This window comes from Lissotriton vulgaris, chromosome 2_1 (genome assembly GCF_964263255.1).
Source record: "Lissotriton vulgaris chromosome 2_1, aLisVul1.2, whole genome shotgun sequence".
In the NCBI taxonomy this organism is placed as follows: domain Eukaryota; kingdom Metazoa; phylum Chordata; class Amphibia; order Caudata; family Salamandridae; genus Lissotriton; species Lissotriton vulgaris.
The window spans coordinates 764,429,058-764,451,236 of NC_141687.1; the positions used below are offsets into that span (position 1 = coordinate 764,429,058).

Here is a 22,179-nt window from a genome sequence, read left to right on the forward strand (position 1 = left end):
TACATCTTATCATATACTAGTATAACCTTTCAACACTCATTATAAAATATGGAGTACCATATTTGAAACCATTGACACACCAATACAAGTTTCTAAAAACCTACTCAGTGATTCCTACATCTACACCCACATCTAAAGACTATTAAATATACCTATACACCTACATCAACATTACACACCAGCACACATCTTATTCACTTATGCAGTCATCCTACTCACTTATGCAAACAATTGATCATACTTATATTTACTAAGCTATGCACTTACACAAACACCCCTTTATGTATTCATATAGATACTAACTCATACTTAGTGTGTTATAAAATCACTATTACAAGTATACAGTTATCCATACGTCACTCATACAATCACTGAGTCTTATGTATACTTATTTATATACAACAACTGTCACATACACTGCCTTTTGTATTTCTAGTTTGTTAGACATGTATCATTGAGAAATATATTTACTCATCACCACACCCATAAAGAGATTCACTCACCAAAATAACTGTTTCCACAGTCTTAACCTCATATACCTACTAAATCAACTATTTACACATCTTTGGACAGTCACACACCTCCCACCCAACCACACACACATTCATTCACTATCCCATACAAATACTCACTTAACTAATTAATAACTAATATAGACTTTCACATAGCTAGTAACCAAAATGTAGTAGTTTACACAACAAGAGATAGAGTGATACAGGTATTCACACAGTTTAATCACTATCCCATATATTTAGTGAGACACTTTAAATTCGTCACTTAGACAGTCAATCACATTGCTACTAAATCCTCCATTCAGACACTTATACATCCACTCAGTCTTCAGGGCAGATTGTTATGTATATATAATACTTATTTAAATATCAACCCAAACCACATTCACTGGATGATGTCATCAGGGATGTCATCAGTGATGTCACTGACCATGTCATGAATGATGTAACATGTGACATCATCAGCAGTGGATTGCGGGCGCGCGAGTTATAGTTAGTACAAGTAACTACAACGGGGGAATTTCAATGGTTTTGTACGGCTTTTACAAATGCAGTAATTGCCGAGCATGTAAATTCGGCAAGAATATGAAAACCTACACAAGTCCGTTTTCAGACATGCCCATCAGTCTGAAGGGTCACTACACCTGTCGTACCGACCACGAGGTATATATTCTCCAATGTGTCTGAGGGCTCTGTTATGTTGGGAGTACTAAACTGCCAGCATACCAGAGAATCCTTCAGCACCTGCGTGCAACTGTCAATTCTGACCCCACCTATCCTGTGGCCCGTCACATCAAAACTGAGCACACCAACAACCTGAATGTACTGACATACTTCGTTATCGATAGAATCCCCCCCAACAAGCGATGAGGAAATCGCGAAAGACAACTCAGACAGCTCGAAACGAAGTATATAATTGAACTAGGTACCAAGACCCCTAAAGGGTTGAATATATGCGAGGATTTGCATCATTATCTGTAACTAGTTCATAGTTAGCACTCGATTTCTCTATCTGCACATACTCAAAATGATGATAAGTGTATTTAAACCTTCCCTTTTCAGTTGTTTCCTATACTGATGACTTTATTTATGTGCCAGTAACTTTTTCACATTGGCATGCCTTGCCATTCTAACTACTGTTCCTGACTATGTATATAGAAAACTATCATACAGTAACAAAGTTTTGATTTTCGGCAGTTACCCTTTGGCTGACCATGGCAAGGGCTGTCATTACTCATTTCTGTGTGTATATTTGTTATTCACTAAAGAATTACGCATAGGTTTCAAAAGAGGGGTTTTCCGGTACTTGTTTTGAAGCCGTCCTCTCTTCTCCCATAGGAGAATTAGTTTATGTCAGTCTGACACACTTTTATCTTCACGTACTAGTCACATTTTTAACACTACCACCACTACCTCATACCAGGATGTACATCCGACAATTATGACTTAGGCATATTAGTATTGCTGCCACAGGGGAAGAAATAGAATTTCTTTATTCAGCTTCACATGTAATATACTTCATGGTCGTCAATCGTTTATTCTTATGTATTTAGGAATGTGTAATATTGTCCAGGTCAAAGATGGGATGTATTAATATCATGTATTTTATTCGTTCAGTTATATATTTTGAAAATGCCAGCCATATTCACTAGAGTAACCTATATAGCCCAACTATAATTTGAAGTAGCCGAGCTTATGGATTTAAAAGTTGGGAATCAGGAACTTCCACAGCATTTGAGCAGTTATTTGAGAGTTTATTAATATCTATCGCAAGGATAATATGAATTGCCCCTACATTTTCATTAGATTGTATCTAATTTGTTTGAAACGCGCCATCTCGTCCTTCTTTTGCGCTGATGAAAAAAAGAATTACTGCAGTCAGCAGTGAATTGAATTGCAAAGTGTCCGTTTTCTCTGTGTGGTGGATCTCAGCACCTGGAGCGGTAATTGTGTATATATATATATATATATATATATATATATATACACACACACACACACACACACACACACACACACACACATATACATATACACACAATATCGTAACTTGGTTTTGCTGTGATACAAAATGACAATTCATTTATTAATTTGAATATTTACTGTCCCAATCCACATATGTTTTTATGTCTATACGCAAATTACGACATACAGAGCAATTGAAACAACAATAAAACAGTTCACAACGTACTTTATTATAGAGACAACAGTGAAATGTTTTGTTAAAATTAGGTTTTGCGTAGGAGGCTTAAAGTCATATAGTACACAATACTGACTAATTAGCTGTCAGATATGCTTCTTATAATAAAGTCTCGCGAGAAAATGAGCACATTGAGGGAAAACAATCACTGGATTACTATAGGTCACATTAGGAAGACGGCAACGTTTATTCAGAGCACCTTGTTTTTATCCCAGCTGTACTTAATTGGTTTTTATATGTTACTTAAGTGTGTATTGTGTTTTTTTCTCTTTAAGGTCATCAGTAAGGCACTTGCAAATATGTCCTTCATTACCACGTAAAACCCAATTTTTTTCTTGACTGATTAATGTCACAGGGATCATAGATTTCTTTGATTTGTTGAGTTGTGTTACTCTGGTAGGTAGGTAACTCAACCCCACTGCTATCTTTCACTTTGTAACTAGGCCTGATTCCCCCCCTCTCTGCATAGACTGGCCCTCGGCCGCCTCCAAAGCCAGCATGAGCTGCTTTGACAAGAGGGGAAGGGTCTCCACCAGACTCTATAACTTCGTCAATAACATGCTTTGCATACTCTTGGAATTTTTCTTCCTCCAAAGCAAGGACTTCCTCATTCTCTCTTTCATACTTTAATACTGCGTTTTTCTCCTCGATGGATTTGCATCTCCTCTCAGCCTAGGGAAAAACAGAAAAAAATAGTTACTCATTTCTGGACCATCTGTGTACCAAAAGAGGTTTGTTTAAGGCATGCAATTCCCTCTCAACATCTAGCTCCTTCATGTCTAACGGCATGAATGGTTCCTGGGTGTGAGAAAACAGCTTGCCAGAACGGAAAAGGCTGGGTGATAAATGTGCAGAGGCCACAGGTTATTGCAGTAGAGAGATGGCATACAGAGACATTACCTTCTTGTGCATCTTTTTCGTCCCATTCATTATATTTTGAACCTCACCTCGTACCATAGACAAAGAGAACCTACCCAGCTAAATTATTTAAAAAGGCAAACAACTATTTGTTGGCATTCCCCGACTTTAGCCCCGCCCCATACCTATAGCACTCACGAAAAAACGGGAGCAGAACTAAACATGTGAGGGCAGATTTACAAGGCCCCTGCGCCAATTTTGCGTCACTTTTAACATGGGAAAAGTCACGCAAAAGAGGCACAAGGGGTTTGTAAATCTGCCCCTTCCTGTTTTGTTTGAATATGATTAGAGCACGAAAGTCTCGCAGTATTTCAACTAAAAAATAAAGCAAAATCAGCCATTATTTCCGTTCTAGGAAACACAACATTTTAAGAGATGCAATTTATTTCTTTGGTCCAAAAACATTCAGGAGATTTCTGGTCTGTCCTAGACCACAGGAACACCAATAACTTAATTTCACGTACTCCATTGAAGATGGTGATACTTCAAGCGATTCTTCCATTGGTTACTCCAGGGGACTTCCTTGCATCCTTCGATTTCAAAGTTGCTTACCTCCACATTCAGATGGACCCAGAATCTCAAAAGATTCTCTGTTTTTGCTTTCATCATTATCAGTTTCAAGTGTTGCTATCGACTTTTCCTCAGGTACCAGCTGGAAAAGATTTAGGGGCATATAATCAAGGACATGCGACATTTATTGCAAATCACGCTTAGCACGATTCAAGTTATCGCTGTATTACATCACTGTGTTAGAGATGTATTGTCAACGTTTTGCTAACAGGCGATGTAATACCAGCGAATAACCAGAATAGTGCGTGAAATCCAGTGAAGATTTCACAGCGCTAAGGAGAGGCTTGCTGATAGGGGAGTGTGGACCTAAAATGGCAATCCACCTCCCATTATCAGTATGGCTAAGTCATAGTTTAAAAGCAGGCATTACATACCTGCGATAACTGCAGTTAGCGTGGTTATTTTTATCGCTTTGGGGGTCTGCTGCACGGATTGCTAATATTGCGAAGCTGTGTTAGCGTGGATTTTCCATGTTGTTTAGCTAGGGAACACCACTTTGCTAGTCATTAGCGATATTGATCGCTGACATGCAAAGTCGCAAGGAAACACGCGCTAACGCTTGTTAGCGTGTCCTTGCAAATACGTTGATAAAAAGATAACCGCTTTTTCGGCACTATGCGCCGACAAAGCGGCGATGTTTCCCTTAATAATATGCCCCTTAATCAAATCCACCTCAGGCTCTGCAGTTTATCTGGCGGCATCCCACACCGATTCAGAACAAGTTTTTCTCTCTCCCTCCAGAAAGCATAAATTGACTTCCTGATTGAAATTCCTGATGGAAAGACTGAGTTTCAGGAGCGCTGTAGATAGGTGTTCAGGGAGAAATGGCAGCTTCCCATGCTGTATTTCCTTGGTCAGATGCCTATTCTATCTTTTGGTCTCCTACCTCCAAGGACCACAAATACAATTTGGCAGCCTCTTCAGTAGAGCTTAGTGCCAGACCATTTTGGAGTGGACAAAGGGGTTTCCATTTTTGCTCCAGTAATAACCACCATGGATGCCAGCAGTACAAGACGATTCAGTCCTACTGGGCTCACCAGTAGAGTCTGTATTCTCCCAATTGGAATGAAGTAACAGCTGTTTTCTGAACTCTATTTCATTTTCAGTCTGAGATTCAGAGGCAGGCTGTGTGTATAAGGACAAAAACAAGGTGGCCAGGTCCTTTGTGAACCATCACTGGTGCCTAAGAATTTCCCCCCTAGCTTCCACCGTAGTGGAGAGGTTTTGCTGGGTAGACCAATCTTCGGTCACTGACAACAGTATGTCTGCCAACAGGGATAATGGGTCTTTCAATAGACTGAGTCAGATTTTGCCACCATCAACTAGTTTTTGATTGTTCTCATAGGACTTTCAATAGATCACTTCTTGGTTCTGGCTCCCTTGGCTGGACCTTTGCCACAAAGAGCAACAGTCTACTCCCCAATTTCTTCTCTGCAGTTTTTGTTTATCTCCGAGAGCTTGCAAAAGTTGGTGGAGGAGGGGAGGGCCCTGTAACTAGCATGCCCCAGGCGTCTACTTTGTGTTCCCTACATTTCCCTTGCTCTCCAGGGTCTTGAAGTAGATACAGGATAATCAAGCTTAGGTGTTTCTAGTTGTGCCACATTGACTCAGATGTCCCTGGTTGTATTTTATCATCCAAATGCCATCTCAACATCTGGAGAACTTCTTTTTTAACCACATTCCCTCTTAAAGCTGCATCTCATCCACTGCTCATGCTTAAGGGAATTTGTTTAGGGGGATTGACGCTCATAGGAGGTCATCAAGGGTCTTCAAGCTGTTCATCAGAAGTGGCAGTGTATACAACATTCTTGTCAACCTTAGACTCTTAAAGTCTATGGTAGACAATAGAAAAAATTTAAATCTAGGTGTCTCTCTCGAAAGGTAATTGCTGCAACTTGTGACCCTATGATCATTTTGTATTTTCTCAGGGATGGCTTATTGCTTTAGAAATCAAAGGGGAGCTATTGGGGCCTTCAGGCGCAAATATATTTTTTCAATTCTTTTTATGCAATCAGTTTCTGAGAAGTCTTTTTCTACAGTGTCCAACAGTCCACTCTTATGTACCTTCCTGGGATTTAGTGGTAGTTCTTCAATGTTTGTAGACTTCCCCCATTTGAACCTCTTATTGCACTTGACTTGAAATACCTGTCAGCAAAATTCCGTTTTTAAGTTCCCAGCTGTTCAGGAAGAAGAGTGGGAAAGTTAGAAGCCTTAATGTCTGAAGAACCATGATATGCCTTTTAACCAGATAAGATAAGATGGTTTCAAGAGCTTCTTTGTACTTTCAGTTTTCCACTGATCCCAAAACCTGTTTCTCTCAGTTTTCCTTCACTTTCGCTCTTTAGAAACCGAGGAACAATTGCACATTTTAGATCATTGGACCATAGCCATCTATTTGGATAGAACTTCTGCTTTCCACAATGCAAACTTATTGTTTATCACTTTTGGTTTACCAGGATAAGGAAAGCATCCTTCTTCATCTACTTCAAGCAATTGATGAATGTTTGCTATATCTCCATTTTATCTTGCTATGGGTGTTATCTCCCGAATTGACTTCAAGAGCATTCAACCAGATTTATTACTGCCTCCTTAAATGCATTTAGGGGACATTTGTAATACGGTTAACTGATTTACCCGCCATACATTTATGTTGTATTAGAGGTTACAGGTGGATGGGGACAGTGCAGAGAATTTGCTACCCATGTTGAGTGCTGTAAAATCATAATATGTTTTACCATTGATTTTCTTCTTTCCATTTCTGAGGTAAATTTGCTTCACTACGCATTATTATGTATGTGATGTGATCCCAGTTGGAATATTTGTTTATGCTTTAGTACTGCCTCAAAGTTTAAGGACTGGGATGAGGTGGATAAATGAGTAGGTAATGACCCAGTTACTTACCAGTAACCTTTGTTACTTTGAGGCCATGTCTTCTGTTATTGGCTTGTCATTTAGAAAGTATTTATATCGTTTCTGCTTTTGGGTGCGAATGGCATGAAGCACGGCTATAGTCGTGGAACGTTAACAAAATAATAATCTTTAGCCTTTGTAAAGGATTTAGCTGAAGTAGGTAATCGCTGTCAATGGTATGAGATAAGGATCAAAATGTAAGGACTGGGATGAGGAAGACATGGAATCTGAGTAGTGAAGGTTACCAGTGCTTAATTTAAGCCGGTGGTTGCCGGTGTGGCCCACTGGCACTCAATTTTGGGAACTAACACTTATTTTTAACCATAAGACATTTACCAACAGCAACAGAGGGAAAACAGACAAAGGAAAAAGAAGGAGAAAGAGATAGAGACAGAAAAAATTTCACAAAGGCAGAAAGCAGGAACCTACAAGAAGGAGATAAAAGGGCAGGAATGAGTGGTAGAGGATTAAAGAGGCAGTAGGTGAATTCAAGACTATGAATCCTTAATATTCATTGCACTGACATCTAATAGCACTGCCACATGCTTCTAAGCAGAGTGTTAGACACGGCACTCATTCTTTCACAAATTAAGCACTGATTACCACTAAGTAACTAACTGGGTCATTAGTATGAAGAAGCTCTGAAAAGTATTCGTTTTAAGCTATGTCATGGGTAGTATGTACATTTATAGAAAACAAAATAATAAAAAGACATTTAAAAAAAATCTAATTATGGAAAACCCAGTTAGTGGAAAAACAAATTAAAATAATTAGTTTGATCACAAATGATGATCGCAACCCAAAGAATAGTTCAACAATATATTTGTACTTAAAAAAGGAAGAACAAAAATGTTCTCAATAAAAATTAAACTGTGAACTCCACAGTGAATCCAAGTTAGAGAAGAACATAAATTTGAAATTTAATAGGAAAAAAGAGGTGAGTCAATAAATGCAGAGTGAGGTAGGGTAAGATTAGGATTAAGTGAAGGAACAAGAGTACAGAATGGGGCCCCAACAAAAAGCAAGCATTAACAAGCCAATAGATCAGGCTTTAAAGTATTAACAAATGTCAACACAGGTATTTATAAATGGTGTTTGAATAGACTGTATGCACAAAATGTTATGACATTAAAGCCTGTCCTACTGGATTTGCCAAAGCTGGGAAAAAGTAGCAAAAAAGGTTGCCTTCTCTGCAAAATGCAAATAGGAGAAAAATAACTGAATGTGACAAATTGCATAATTTAGTTTATTTTTCAGATGTAGACTAATCCCTCATGCATTCTAATAGAAACACTTCCTGGAAAGAGTATTGAGACATGGCCAGTAGATAGCATGAGGTGAGACAATAACACTCCTCTAAGTGGAATCAAGCAAGCCCACTCTCTGTATATTTTAAAGTGCAAAAAATATGTTATCAGGACCTAAAAATGGAAGTTTAACTTTACTAGGTAGGTCATTATTATGAACAATGTCATGGACTAATATTTGGTGCATTTTCTCATTCATTGATATACTACTAGGAGGTCATTTGAATATGTGGGAAGCTGTAAACAGTCTGGCTTGAAAAGAGGGTTTGGGTACATTTCATGCTATTTTTAAATTTACAGAAAAGGACTGCATTCCATAACTATTGGTAACAGAGTACAAACAGTAAAACATCTGTCCACCTGGCATCTGTAACAAATTCAATGATTTTTCCCCCCACCCTACACAGCCCACAACTCCTCATTCCCACGCCTGCTCCAGGTGGCACACTACTGCTTCCAGAGAAGCCTGCGCTTTACAACCCCAACTGTTTCCTATTCCCTTACCTGCTAGGGTACTCAGGAACATGGGGCTCTCTAATATCCACTGACTACAGCGCTGGCATTCTGCGTTAATAACCACCGTGGGTTATCTTTTTCAGGACAGTAATCTGGTAGCCTCTGATGAACTAGTAGACCTCTTCAACATTCATAGGGGGCAGTTTCTTAAATATCGAGCATTGGCTAATGCTTTGTGAACCAGCTGGAATAATGTGACAACCATGCCCTTGCACAATATCTTCACACTATGTGCATTGGGTGGAGGTTTATCAGCTAGTTGACCAAGGCTAACTGAGAGCCCACTCAGGTATCCCTAGTCAACCTTCAGGACAGGTGAAAAACAGAAACTGAGCTGAATTTTCCTGATAAGGAATGAGAAGGTGTGCTGACTTAGCTAGGAACGCAAGCTTCAAACTCCTCCAATTCTTCGTGCTACATAGGGCTACATAGGGCATACCTGCCCCCAATGTTAATGAGTTTTTTCCTGGGGCGGCTGAATGCTGCCCTCATTGCCCACTTCCCTAAATCCAACTTGTACCAAATGTTATGGTTCTGCCCGTCCCTGTTCCAACAATGGTCAGCAGTCACTTTGCAGGTTTCACTGAGACCCGAGCTCACCATCCTGCACAATTTGAGAGGTCTATGCCCTGGATTTTTTTTTTTCACAACCAGTTTATTGATGAAGATGAGCATATGAAATATAGTGGCAGCCCACAATCAGGACTACACCACCAGACATTACGATACAATCACAGCAGTTAACCAAGTGTCCAAGCAAGAAGATGATGCAATTAAGGATATCAGAAAACAGTTACCCCACCTTCACCTTATTCCGCTACCTACCTACCCAACTCCCCGATCCCACCCTGGAACCCACCCGAACCCCATGCATGTGTGTACTAACCGTAGCGACGTAAGAAATGCCCTGGATTTTTAACCCACGTACAAAGATATACAAAGCAACAGCTAATTTTTTCGACCTGGCCCTGCTCCTCAACAAACTCACTGTCACACACCAGTAGAAGGCTTCCCTTACCCCTACTGTAGCGGCGAGGCAATCATTGCTGTTGGTTTGGGCTAAGGCAGGGAGTGCTATGATGCCTTCAGAGGCATCTCATTTCTTTGACATGGGACAATCTGCTACTCTGGCTTTCAGGTGTCGACCAAGGATGACTCCAGCTCCCCTATGGGATGCCCACCTTCCCGTGATGGCCATCTCTTTTACCACCGAATGAATGTCTAACCTAACTATTCTCGCCTCTACACTACCCCTCGCGAACACCCTCTCGCTAACATTGTCTGTTTTACAAAGTACACAATTATTTTTCTTTTCCACTGACTTCGTTTATATGTGCTATGGTAGCGATAACTCAGTATTAAAGTCCAATGTCTTAAATGTTTTTACTTTTTAAATGCCTGTAGCCTAGACCTCAGAAGCAGTAATGTATATCGTTGTCACAATGCTATCACATTGCTTTGATAAAAGCAAAACATCTGCCATTCTGTAATTCACTCCATTAGTAGGCCCATGCTCATTTCTCTCAAATGACACTGCAAATCAGCTCCGCAGTACATAAAGAGCAGAATGCAGTCCAGAAATGCTTCAACTTGTTGACCTAAAAATTTTCTTTTAACTCTTTAAAAAGGTAATATTTTTCATTTTGCTTGACATCACAAAGTGCCTTATGAAAACGTCCTTATAACACAAAGTAACACCTCCCCAGACTTCCCAATACCGGGGCATTCATAACTCGGGGGGGGGAAGGATTTGGCAATAGAAATAACAGGGATCACAAGTGGGATTCTGATGGCCATCTTAGAAATGAGGAATTACCACGGGAACAAGTGATTTGAGTCCCAATTCTTCCCATTATTTCATCCTTAGGCTTCCGGTGCTTGATGAAGACAGATCCTGAGTGAGAGTTAGGGTTTATGGTTTAAATCTTTTATTCAATTTTCCCAAGAAACAAAACAAGAAGGCATTGCGATGTCAGACATACGTGGCTTGCTTAGTGTCCATGCGTTATCAAAAAGCGAACATAGTGCCCACAGGGCCGGTGTAATGACATAAAGCTGTTGAAGTGCCTTGGAACTTAACACCCACTCCCTCCCCCTCCCACCCCCCTCTGTCCACCAAAGAAAAAGTCAGCGTCATAACAATCTGTTTGAGGAGGCAAAAGAGCGTTTATTTGGGCCTGCGTGTTCATGTTTTCTTCGAGGACTGTGGGTCTGGTATTGGCGTGTCTGCCAGTCGTAGGAGACGTAGGTATCTGGGACAGTTCAACTCACGAAATTCACTTGTGCGCAATGTCAGGAAGGGGCGCCACAGCTCTGGAAATTCCTCCCCCCTCCCGGCCTGTACCAGTGACAACTTTTCCATTCCAAGCACCATCCATAACCTGTGTAACCAGCTTGTGTGCGGGGGACTGTGTGGTGTTCTCCAGTGTGCCACAATGTTTTGGGTAGCTGCCCATAGGGCAATGGCGATGAGATGGCCCCTGTGGGATCTCAGTGGATACATCATGGCATTAGGCAGTCTCAGCAGGATGTAGGCGGGGAATCAGGGCAGCTGAGTGTCTAGGTGAGAGTCCACCTCGTCTATAATCATGTCCCAGTATTCCCGTATATGTTGACAGCTCCAGAGTAGGAGTTACAATGTGCCTAATTCCCCACATCCGCTCCAACAGCGGTCGCTGATCTGGGGGTTCGCCTGGTGTAAGCGCTCCGGAGTGTGGTACCAGTACGTTGGTACCTTGGTGAGGGTTTCGGTGAGACCAGAGTGGTATGGGGAATGTCGTGCCCTGTGATAGATCCCGCTCCACTCCTTGTGTGTGAAGGCCCTACCTAGTTCCCGTTCCCACCAACATCTTCCTGCGTTGTATGTGTGTGTGTTTGTAAGAAGGAGATGTTGATATAGATCAGAGGTTAATTTCTTCTCAGAGGTGCGGGTAACTAGCCACTTCTCATATGGTATGAGGTATCGGTGGGCTCCTGGTTTAACATCGGGTTGGAGGGCCCAATGTCGCACCTGCAGGTAGGCTAACCTATTTCCCTCTGTGATAGCGTAGGCTTCCTTCAGTTGTTCGAAAGAAAGGATGCCTTCCAGGTCGAAGAGATGCCCCAGTTCTTTGCAGGGGGTGCGTCGCCAGTTCACAAATGCTTTCGGGTCAAGACCGGGGGTGAAGTCGGGATTAGCAAATAGAGGTGTCAATGGGGAGGGAAAGGTCGTCAGTTCATGTTTGGTAGCTACTCGGTCCCACACCTCCATGACCGTGCTGGTGATCTGGGATGCGTAAAGGTTAGGCGGCCAGTGTCGCCGCGGAAGAAAGGGGATTCCTTGTAGTGGCATACCGGCCACCACCTGGTCCTGAAACAGCCAGGGCTTGCTCGATTCTAGCTGGTACCATTCCACAAGGCTCCGCAGTTGTGCTGTGTAGAAATTGAGTTGGAGGTCTGGGATTCCTACCCCGCTATATGCAGGCGGTAAGACCGCGATGTCATGTTTGAATCGTGGACGGCGGCCTTGCCAGATGCAGCGTGCCATTTCGGATTGCATCTGCTGGACCCAACCTTGAGGTGGACGCAGGGGAAGGGTCTGGAATAGGTAGAGGATTTGCGGTAGTAGCGTCATTTTGGTGGCCGCTATCCTCCCAAGCTAAGAGAGTGGAAGGCGTTTCCACCTCCGCAGCTCCTCTCCCAGCTGTGTGCGGAGTTTAGTATAGCTCGCGTCTACTGTGGCAGGGATGGTGGGACCTAATAAGATTCCTAGGTAGGGGACCGTGTTGTCTGACCACTGTAGGTCTTGTTCTTCCCGTACCGCAGCCAGGGTTTCGGGCGATAGCGAGATGTTGAGGGCGATCGATTTGTCCTCATTTACTTTGAACCCCGAGGTGAGCGCAAAACTATGGAGTTCCACAAAGAGCGCACAAAGTGAGGGGACCGGATCGGTAATGGGTAGCAAGATGTCATCGGCATAGAGGCTGATCTTATGAGTGTCACCTCTGAATTTAATACCTTTAATGAGAGCATGTTGTCTAATTCTCTGTGCTAGTGGTTCCATATATAGGGCAAACAGGATTGGGGAAAGGGGACTTCCTTGTATGGTCCCTCTGCCAATCGGGAATCTGGGGGAGGTGTGACCATTAACGCGCACCGTGGCATTGGGTTGCCTATAGCAGTTAAGGATGCGGGTGCAGAGCGTGTCCCCAAGACCAAAACGACGCAGAACTTGCTCTAGATAGGGCCAGTGCACCCTATCGAATGCTTTCTCCGCGTCAATGGTAAGAAGCATGCAGTTCGGCCGTGTTCGTGACCCGGCCTCAATGAGATGTAATACTCTCCTGGTGTTGTCGCTAGTTTGTCGCTGGGGTATGAACCCGGCCTGGTCGGATTCAACAAGCTGTTGCATGTACGGCGCAAGCCGATTTGCCAGGATGCCTGTATAGAGTTTAAAGTCAATATTTAATAATGAGATCGGCCGGTAGGATCCTCAGCTGGTTTTATCCCTACGAGGTTTCGGTATGACCGAGATAGATGCCTCTAGGAGGTCTGCGGGGATTGCGCCTGGTTGGTCAAAGGAATTAAAAAGATCCCGGAGGAGGGGGCCACCTGATGGCAGAAGGTCTTGTAGAAGATCGCTGGGTACCCATAAGGTCCAGGTGATTTCCCGTGCTTTAGGCGGAAGATTGCAGACACTACCTCCTCCAGGGCTATTGGCCTATCTAGGAGGTCGGCTTGGGCTGTATTTAAGGACGGGAGCTGCGCTTTCTGTAAGTATGTCCGACCTGCTTGGATGTCGAGGTCGTCATTTGCATAGAGGGACTGGTAAAATGCTCTAAAGGTCTCTGCTATGTCAGCGTCTTCCGTGACTAGCTCACCCCCTTCCGGTCGCAGGGCCTGCACTCCCTGTCTTATGCGTTGTTCCCTCAGTTTGGTCGCCAACAGACGTCCACAACGGTCCCCTCCAGTGTAATATGCTTGCCGAAGACGAAGGGCAGCATATTCCGCCACATCCTGGTCAAGAGGGGCCAGCATCTTCCTCTCGCTGCAGAGTTGGCGCCAGGCCCTCATGGCTCCCGTGCGCTGGTGCATTTGCTCCAGTTCCGCCACTCGTTGCGTAAGCTCTGTACGCTTCTGTTCCCTGTCTTTATTATTGGCTGTGGCCACGGAGATGAATTCACCTCGTAAGACTGCTTTAAGGGCTGACCATTGCGTCGCCCGTGTGGTGTCTGCGTTGTTATTGTGGGTCAGGAATTGCGTGATGGCGCTTTTAATCCGCTCCACCGTCGCGGGGGTTCGAAGAAGGGATTCCCGGAGGCGCCAGTGTCGCTGTGGGGCCGGTGTTGCCGGTTGGAAGAAGGTGGCTACCATTGGTGAGTGGTCTGATAGCGAGGCCGGTAGGATCTCTATGTCCTGGGTTTGCGCAACTAGGTGAGACGCGCAAAGAAAGTAGTCTAGCCTTGCATAGGATTTATGAGCCCCTGAGTGATATGTATAGGCTGTGCTGCGTGGATGGAAATGCCGCCAGAGGTCGGTGAGCCCGAGCTCCCGGAGGTGTGCGTGGCCTGATTCAGAGAGAGCTCCCACTTGCCCTGTTCGCTGGCATGAGTGGTCTGCTGTGTTGTGGAAGACTAGGTTGAGGTCCCCTCCTATCAGTAGGCGTCGTTCTGTGTTGGCTGTAGCTGCTGCTAGCGCTGTTCGGAGGAATGTTTCCTGTTTCTCATTGGGCGAGTAGATTGAGCCTATCAAGAGTGTCATGCCGGCAATTAGGAAGCGGTACACCAATAATCGCCCCCACAGTTCCGCTTCCCTCTGCAGCACCTTGCCCTTAAATGCTTTGGATACCAAAATCGCCACCCCGGCTACCTTTTTAGAGGCAGATGAAAAGAGTTGTATAGGAAAGGCCTGAGATTTTAATCTATGGTGGTCTTTGGGCAGGAGGTGTGTCTCTTGGAGAAGGCAGATGTCAGCTGTGGAACATTCCAGCTGTGATAGGACCGCTCGGCGCTTGATTGGATTATTAAGGCCCCGTACATTAAGAGAGAGGCTCTTGAGTCTAGTGTGTGTCAGCATTAATCAGGGCAGGGTCTAAAGCTCCAAGCAGTGTGTATAGTGACAAAAATGCAGGAAACAAGAGAACAAAAAAAAACCAAGGTGGACAGAGGGATCGCTCCCAAAGAAAAGCTCCCCTCCCTGCCCCCAACTCCCACTCGGAACCCTCCCTAACCCCAACTGGAAACTCCCCAATGATCATAAATGTCCTGGACAAGTCACGACCTTCTTCAGGCCCAAGGAAGAAGTCAGTAAAGGGAAACGTGGCACTGGCAACCCCAGCGGCCCCCTCCCAGCCCCAGGCAGACCCGCTAAGAAGTAAGCTGTTAACAGAAACCTCCCCCCCACACCTTTTTGTCACTCGAGGAAGTGTATCCTTCTGAGGCTGCGATATCCTTGGAAACCTCTTGGATGGCTGCCGCCTGTGCTTGCGCTATCGTGGATGGGTCCGGCTTGTGGGCGGCTTTCGGCGATCGTCTGCGCCATATGCGTTGCCAGCCTTCCCCCGTGGAGCTGGGGGGCCTCCCTTGTGAGGGCCCACTCATTTCAGTATCGCTTACCGACTCATCGGCCAAATCGATTCCCAACAGGGCACAAGTGTCCTTCAGTGAACGGAGCTGCTGCATGACGCCGTTCCACTTGAAAACAAGGCGAAATGGATGTTCCCACGAGTACGGGATCCCTTTGACTTGCAGGAAGGCAGTGGCGATTTTAAAAGCCCTCTTTTTCTGTAAGGTGACCATGGAAAGATCCTGATACAACGTCACTGGATGTCCTTGATAGCAGAGCGGCTGTTTTTGACGTGCCTCCTTCATTATGCGCTTGCGCGTGAGGCCCTCCCTATGCGCCCTATCGATTCGGATGATGAAGTCCTCTCTTTCCCGCAGTATTTCTCTAAAAAGGCCCTTTAGGTAGAGGGTAATGTCGCCCCTTCCGCTTTGGATGGCACTCCCCGGACCCTTATGTTGTTTCTTCGGGAGCGGTTCTCAAGGTCCTCTGCATGTGCCTGCAAGTCCAGCTGCTGTTCCTGTAGGCGCAAGACTTCCTGCTGTAGGTGTACCACATCCTCGGATCGTGACTGTTCCGCATCCTCGACAGCAGCCACTCGTTCCCCCAGACCTTCCACATCTCACCGGAGCTCCCGATGTTCGCCTGCCATGTCCTGCTTGAGGGTCTGGAAGTCCTCCCGCAGGGAGTTGAAGAGGGACTCCAGGAATACTTTAGTAATCGGGGCTCCCTCATCTTCGCGGTCTGCCGGGTCCTTGGCCGCCCCTGACCCAGACGGGCTCTTCTCTCCCTTGACAGCCCCTTTCGACAGCAGTTCCGGTATTGTGCGACCACCTCTACGTTGGTTTCCCGACATGATTAGGCACACAGCGTTGTCCCGGTGCCTCTAGCTGTGTACCAACGCCCCAGGAGGCCTATGAATCTGCGCTGACCGCCTCTGGCACTGGATTTGCTCACCCCGCTCCGCACCACTCCGCGCCAGGGATCACCCCCTCTGGGTCGGCTGTGTCTCTGTTGGTCCAGGCCCCCTGGATGTCTGCAGTGCACAGGTCCCTTTACTTCCTATACCACCAAAGGGGCCGGCGTCCGCACCCTCCAGCACGTCGCTTCCGAGCAGGGCGCCCCAGTCCGGTGCAGATACCCCCAGAAGTCAGCCGCACCCGATGTCGCCTATGGCCACTGCCACCTGCTGAATCTCCGAGTAGAGGCCTCCTTGGGCGGATCCAGGGCCCCACCTGCGCAGCGGCATGATCCCCGAGTTGCGGCGGGTCTCCCGACCCCCTAACTGTGTGGGCCCCTAGGTATTGCCGCGTTGTGGAGCTGACCCGGGGAGTCTCTCTAGAAGACTCTGGTGGTCTTTAGGCAAGCGGGGCGACAACAGAGGAATAGGGCTGCAGGTACTGGCCTCCGACTCCGGGCCTCGCCAGGCGCCAAACCTCCGTACGCTGGGACCGCCTTCTGCTTGCCGAGTGAGGGTCGCGATTTTTGCGCCCTCTGTCCACCATTAGCGGGACTCTGTCTTCCAGCGCCGCCACTGCCGCCGTCCCCTACGACGTCCGCTAGTTTCTAGCCTGCACGGCCCCTCGGCTCACCCCTCATCTGGACTCAGCAGCCGTGTCCGTGTCTTTCCTCAGCACCCCGTCTGGGGTAGGCCCCGAAGCCTGGGCCTCGATTTTCACGCGCTCCCAGTATCCGCCGCCACACCGATCGGGAGCGTGCCCCCTTCCTCTCACCTCTGCCAGCCGCGCTGTCAGTGCAGCCTCACCGCCTCCTCAGGTGCTCCGACTTCCCTCTGACTGCACCTCTCGTCCGGCTAGGCCACGCGTCCCGTGAGCCCGGGAGTTCTCCTCTAGGTGGCGCGGTGTGCGGCCGATGTCAGCGTTGCCGGGGGGGGAAGGTGCCGTTTCGGGTAGCCCCACCGTCTTTTCCGCACCGTCCGGCCAGCCGTTGCAACCCCGTGCCCAGGGCAGTGAAATCGATATCTGGGGGGGGGGGGGGGGGGGGGGGGGGTTATAGGCTATTAAGGGGTCGAAACTGGGACCGGGAGCCTCACTGACTTGCGTCCGCTGCAGTCGCCATCTTGGCCACGCCCCCCGAGTGTTAGGGTTTAGAGAAGAGTAGCATTAAGGGGTAGTGAGAGGATTTTAGGGTTCAGGGAAGAGAAGCATTAAGGGATAGTAAGGGCTCTTATTGTTTAGGGATGTGTACTGTTAATGGGTAGTGAGGCTTTTTAGGTTTCAAAGAAGGGTAGTGTTAAGGGGTAGTTAGAGTTTTTAGGGTTCAGGTATGAGTAACATTAAGTGATAGCAAGGGGTGTGTAGGGTGCAGGAAGGTAGTGTTAAGGGGATTGTAGGGTAGAGGGAAAGGTATTGTTAAAGGGTAGTAAGTGTTTTTTAGAGTTCAGGGTAGCATCGTGTTAAGCGGAAGCACAGGGTTTTTAGGATTCAGGGGTAGCAAAGGGGTCTTAGGTTCAGGTAAGGGTAGTGTTGAAGGGTAATAAAAAGCTTTCAGGGTTCAGGGAAGGGTAGCATTAAGGTATAGTAAAGGTTTTTGAGGTTCATGTATTAAGCAATTTCTAGGAGTCAGGGAAGGGTAGCAAGCAGAGGTAGTAATGTTTTTAGGGTTCAGGGATTACACTATTAAAGGGTTGTAAGAGTCTATGATTCACGGAAGGGAACCGTTAGAGGGGAAGTATGGGGTTTTACTGTTTAGGGATGGGAAGTTGTGAAAAGTAGTGAGGTATTTTTAGGGTTCAGTGAAGGGTGATGTTAAAGGGTGGAAAATAGTTTTGTTTTTTTAGTTGAGGAAAAGGTAGCCTTAAGGGGTAGCAATGAGTTTGTAAGGTTAAGGATTAGTAAGGAGCTTTTAGTGTTTTGGTAAGGGTAGCTGAAAGGCTAGTAAGAATTTTTTTAGGGTTTAATGATGGGTAGCATTAAAGCATACTAACCATTTTTTAGAGTTCATGGAAGGGTACTGTCACGGGGTAGTACCGTTTTTAGGCTTCAGGGAAGAGTTGCTTTAAGTGGTAACAAGAGGTTTTTAGGGTTCAAGGAGAATTGCGTTAAGGGGATAGTTAGGGGTTTTTTATCGTTCAGGGATGGGTAGCATTAAGGGGAGGTGAAGGGTCTGAAGGGTTTCATGGGAGGGCAGTGTTAAGGCGTTTGTAGGGATCAAGGAAGGGTAATTTTAAGGGGTAGAAAAGGTTTTGAGGGTACAGGGTAGGGTGAATGTAAGGGGTAGTAAGGGTTTTTTAGGGTTCAGGGATGAGTAGCATTAAAGAGTAGTAATAGGTTTTCAGGGTTTAATGGATGGCTTATGGGGTAGTTAGTGTTTTTAGGGTTTAGGGGTGGGTAGCATCAAGGGGCAGAAAAGGGTTTGTAGGATACACAGAAGGATAGCATAATGAGGTAGTAAGGAGTTTTTTCATGGTTCAGGGCAGGAAGTGTTAAAGAGGAGTAAGTGACTCTTAGGTGCAGGGAATTGTACTGTTAAGTCGTAGCACAGTCAATAGGGTTCAGGGAAGAATAACAAGTTGCAGCATAGGGAATTTAGTGTTCAGGGATGCAGAGTGTTAAAGAGTAGTAAGGGTTTTTTAGGGGGCAAGGCAGGTAGCGTTAAGGGTAGTAAGGAATTGTTTGAGGGTTCATGTAAGATTAATGTCAATCAGTAGTAAGATGTTTTAGTGTTCAGAAAGGAGTAGCGTTAAGAGGTAGTACGTTTTTTTATTTAAAGTACAGGTAAGGTAGCGTTAAGGATTAGTATTGGTTTTTATGATTCTTGGAAGGATAGTATTAAGCAGTAGCAAGGCATCTGCAGAGTTCAGAGAAGGGTAAGTTAAAATTTCAGTGTGTTAACTAAGTGAAAACATTTCCTTTATCATATAAAAGTAATACATTTGAAGTAAATTAAATATAGCTTTAGTAATTACATTTTTAAAAATGAAATAATAAATTAATAATGTAATAATTTTTGGGGAGCCAGGGAGCCTAAGAAAAGTCTCCAACGCATAAAACTTACATCTAGGAATTAGACATAAAAAAAAAGTTCTCGCAAGGAGTGACATGTTAAGGTGTCTGGGAAGGGGTGCGGCTGGGACTGCAACACAGCCCCATTTTCCTCCTGGCTGCCCTCTTCCCACCTGCAAAGTCTGCTAGAGAAGAACAAACATCACAGTTATCTAATTATCTAGGAGACATATAGCGTTGTATGTGTTTGATCTAAAGGTCAAGATCTGTTATAACATATAAGCTAGACTTGATAAAGAGCTCTGGATCACACAACTTGATAAACAAATTATTACAGCTCTTGGATGGTAAGCTCCTTTTTAGATCAAAGCCTACCAGACAGTGCAGCTGTCTGGTTGCAAAAATACTTCTTGGGGACATTCTGAAAGCTTCCCTGGGCATGCATGCCACGCATTGCTTACCATTGGCTTTGTGTTTTGTAACTCATACTTGCCTGCTATTTGCTGGCTTTATTTATTTTAGGCTGTTCAGTATGTCTTTGTCCCTTCTCGGAGCAAAACTTGTTTACCATCGCTCCTTGTATTCATCTATGAGTACCAGCATTCTGTAAAGAGGCCTTTACATTTTGCTCTTATCTTGTCCCATTTACTAGGCATTCAATTGTCAAGCTGTGTCTTCTGAGGGAGCATGCTGTTAACTTTTCTTTCGCTGACTTCAAAATGAGGGGATTTATGTGACAATCTTGTTGGATACTGGTTGTGCGACACCGATCTACTCAATGCCACTTCACTCTACTCCAACCCCTTCACTCTAATCCACGATCGACTCTCCACTCCACTGCATGACCCTCAACTCCATGACCCACTAATCCATGACCCTCCACTCAACGACACTTCACTCTATGACCTTCTACTCCATGACCGTCCAGCCCATGACTAGTACAAGACATTCCATGACACTCCACTCAACTCCCTCTATGCCATTTTACTCCACTCCATGCCACTCAACTCTATGCCACTCTACTCTGACACTCTTCTCCACTCTACCCCACTTCACTCTATGCCCTTCCATATCACTCTTCAGCACTTCACTCTACCAAACTCCACTCTACCAAACTCCACTCTACCATACTCCACGCTCCAAGCCATGCTACTCTCCTCTATGCCACCAACTTTTAGCCATGCTGAATAGGAGCCATACTGGTGTACTACATGGCTAAAACACATTGGCAGAGCCTATAGCTCTTGCATAGGTGAGACCTATTGGCTTTGCCAATTCTTTTGTGTAGAAGCATACAACTTCTGCCCATCCTCTAACATGTGAGCGGGGCCAGAGTCCCTCTCTATTGTACTCCTGGAAGCTCTTTTTCAGGTTGATCACATAAGGTCTGGTGACAGCTGCACTGTCAAGCCAGACCTGAAAGGGAGCATAGGAGAAGCAAATATTAATACAGTTAAAAATGGGTGAAAAAATAGGGGTTTGCGAATGATTGTCAGTTCACTAAAAAAGTAATCAAGAGAAAAGGGAGGCAAGAGGAGGAGAAATCCTTGTAAAAAATCTCCAAGGATAATCAATTTTAACGATAAATGACATTTATATCTTACAAAATGCGCACATGTATAAGTCATTTTTGAAAAAAATGACATTCTATCAATTGGTTTCTACCAAATGGTAAATGATATTCATCTAGAAAAAATGTATTTAACAGATTAGCTGATGTACTTTCTCAGGATTGGCATTCTATGAATCTGCACAATCAATCATGGGAAGGTTGTCATCACTTTGAGAGGTTTTGTTTTGTTTCTTGCTGATGACTGGTTGTATTGTTCTCTTAGGTGTGAGTAATGTGCCAGCTCATGTTTCTAAAACTGGCAGGGAGAGTGCAGTCAAGAGAGCTAAAGGAAAAGGATAAGGATGTACTGCCCAGCCTAGTGGGAGTACAGAGGTGATGGTGGCATTTACTGCAGATGAGCGGATTTGAGGACCCTAGGCAGATGTTGCATGTGAAGCGTTCTGTTGTGAAATGGCCATATTGGCAATTACCAGCAATAAATAAAAAAAAAACTATTTATGATGCCACCGGTTGTGTGCTATCTAATGCCATTATAATAATTCGCTCCTGTCACCCCAGTTCTAATAATTGTATAGAGGGCAGAACTTACAGCACAACTCAGGAAATCAACATTTTCAATATTTACCATTTGCTTGATATGAACTTGTTGTGTCTTTTTACTTTCTTCCTCTTGTCTTTTCACTTTTTCCTGTTCATGGAACATGAACACTTGTTCTGCTTGTTTCATGGCATAAAGAGTTTGCAGGCCTTTTATTTTTTCCTCCTTTGCCTCGTCTTCTTTTTTCTTTATCTGAATGTGTGAAAAAGAAATAACTAAGGGAATCATCATGAGCATCTGGCTCGCCAGTACCTATCTTGGTGGTGAACGCAGCAACACACAAAACAAATACAATACAATAAGTGGCTTAAAGCGAAGTGGCCACTCGCATAAAGAATGAATTTCCGTCCAAACCTAGAATAATCTCAGCACTCTGATCAGCAAGAAGGATTAAATCTATGGAACCAGGGACGGTATTGGGGCTGTCAACTGCATGTCTCCTTCTTCAAATCGAACACACTAATGTAAATCTTTATTGTCCGATTAATAAAAATCATAACAATCGAAAGGAAGTGTAAAACCATATGCACATTAATTAGTAAAAGAGTGAGTTAAGGAATAAAATGTACA

General features: G+C 44.8%; 1 protein-coding gene across 2 annotated transcripts in view; it reads right to left on the reverse strand.

Moving 5' to 3' along the window:
- Window positions 1-2,687: 2,687 nt before the first annotated feature.
- The window catches only part of CFAP210 (cilia and flagella associated protein 210), a 227,949-nt gene continuing 208,457 nt past the window's right edge, over window positions 2,688-22,179 (reverse strand). For both annotated transcript variants that reach the window (XM_086956079.1, XM_086956080.1), the window contains exons 8-9: window positions 21,637-21,801; window positions 2,688-3,384 (exon numbers count right to left, since the gene is read on the reverse strand). In XM_086956079.1, the coding sequence (XP_086812205.1) occupies window positions 3,022-3,384; window positions 21,637-21,801 (528 nt within the window). In that variant the 3' untranslated portion in view covers window positions 2,688-3,021. The remainder of the gene's footprint in view (window positions 3,385-21,636; window positions 21,802-22,179) is intronic.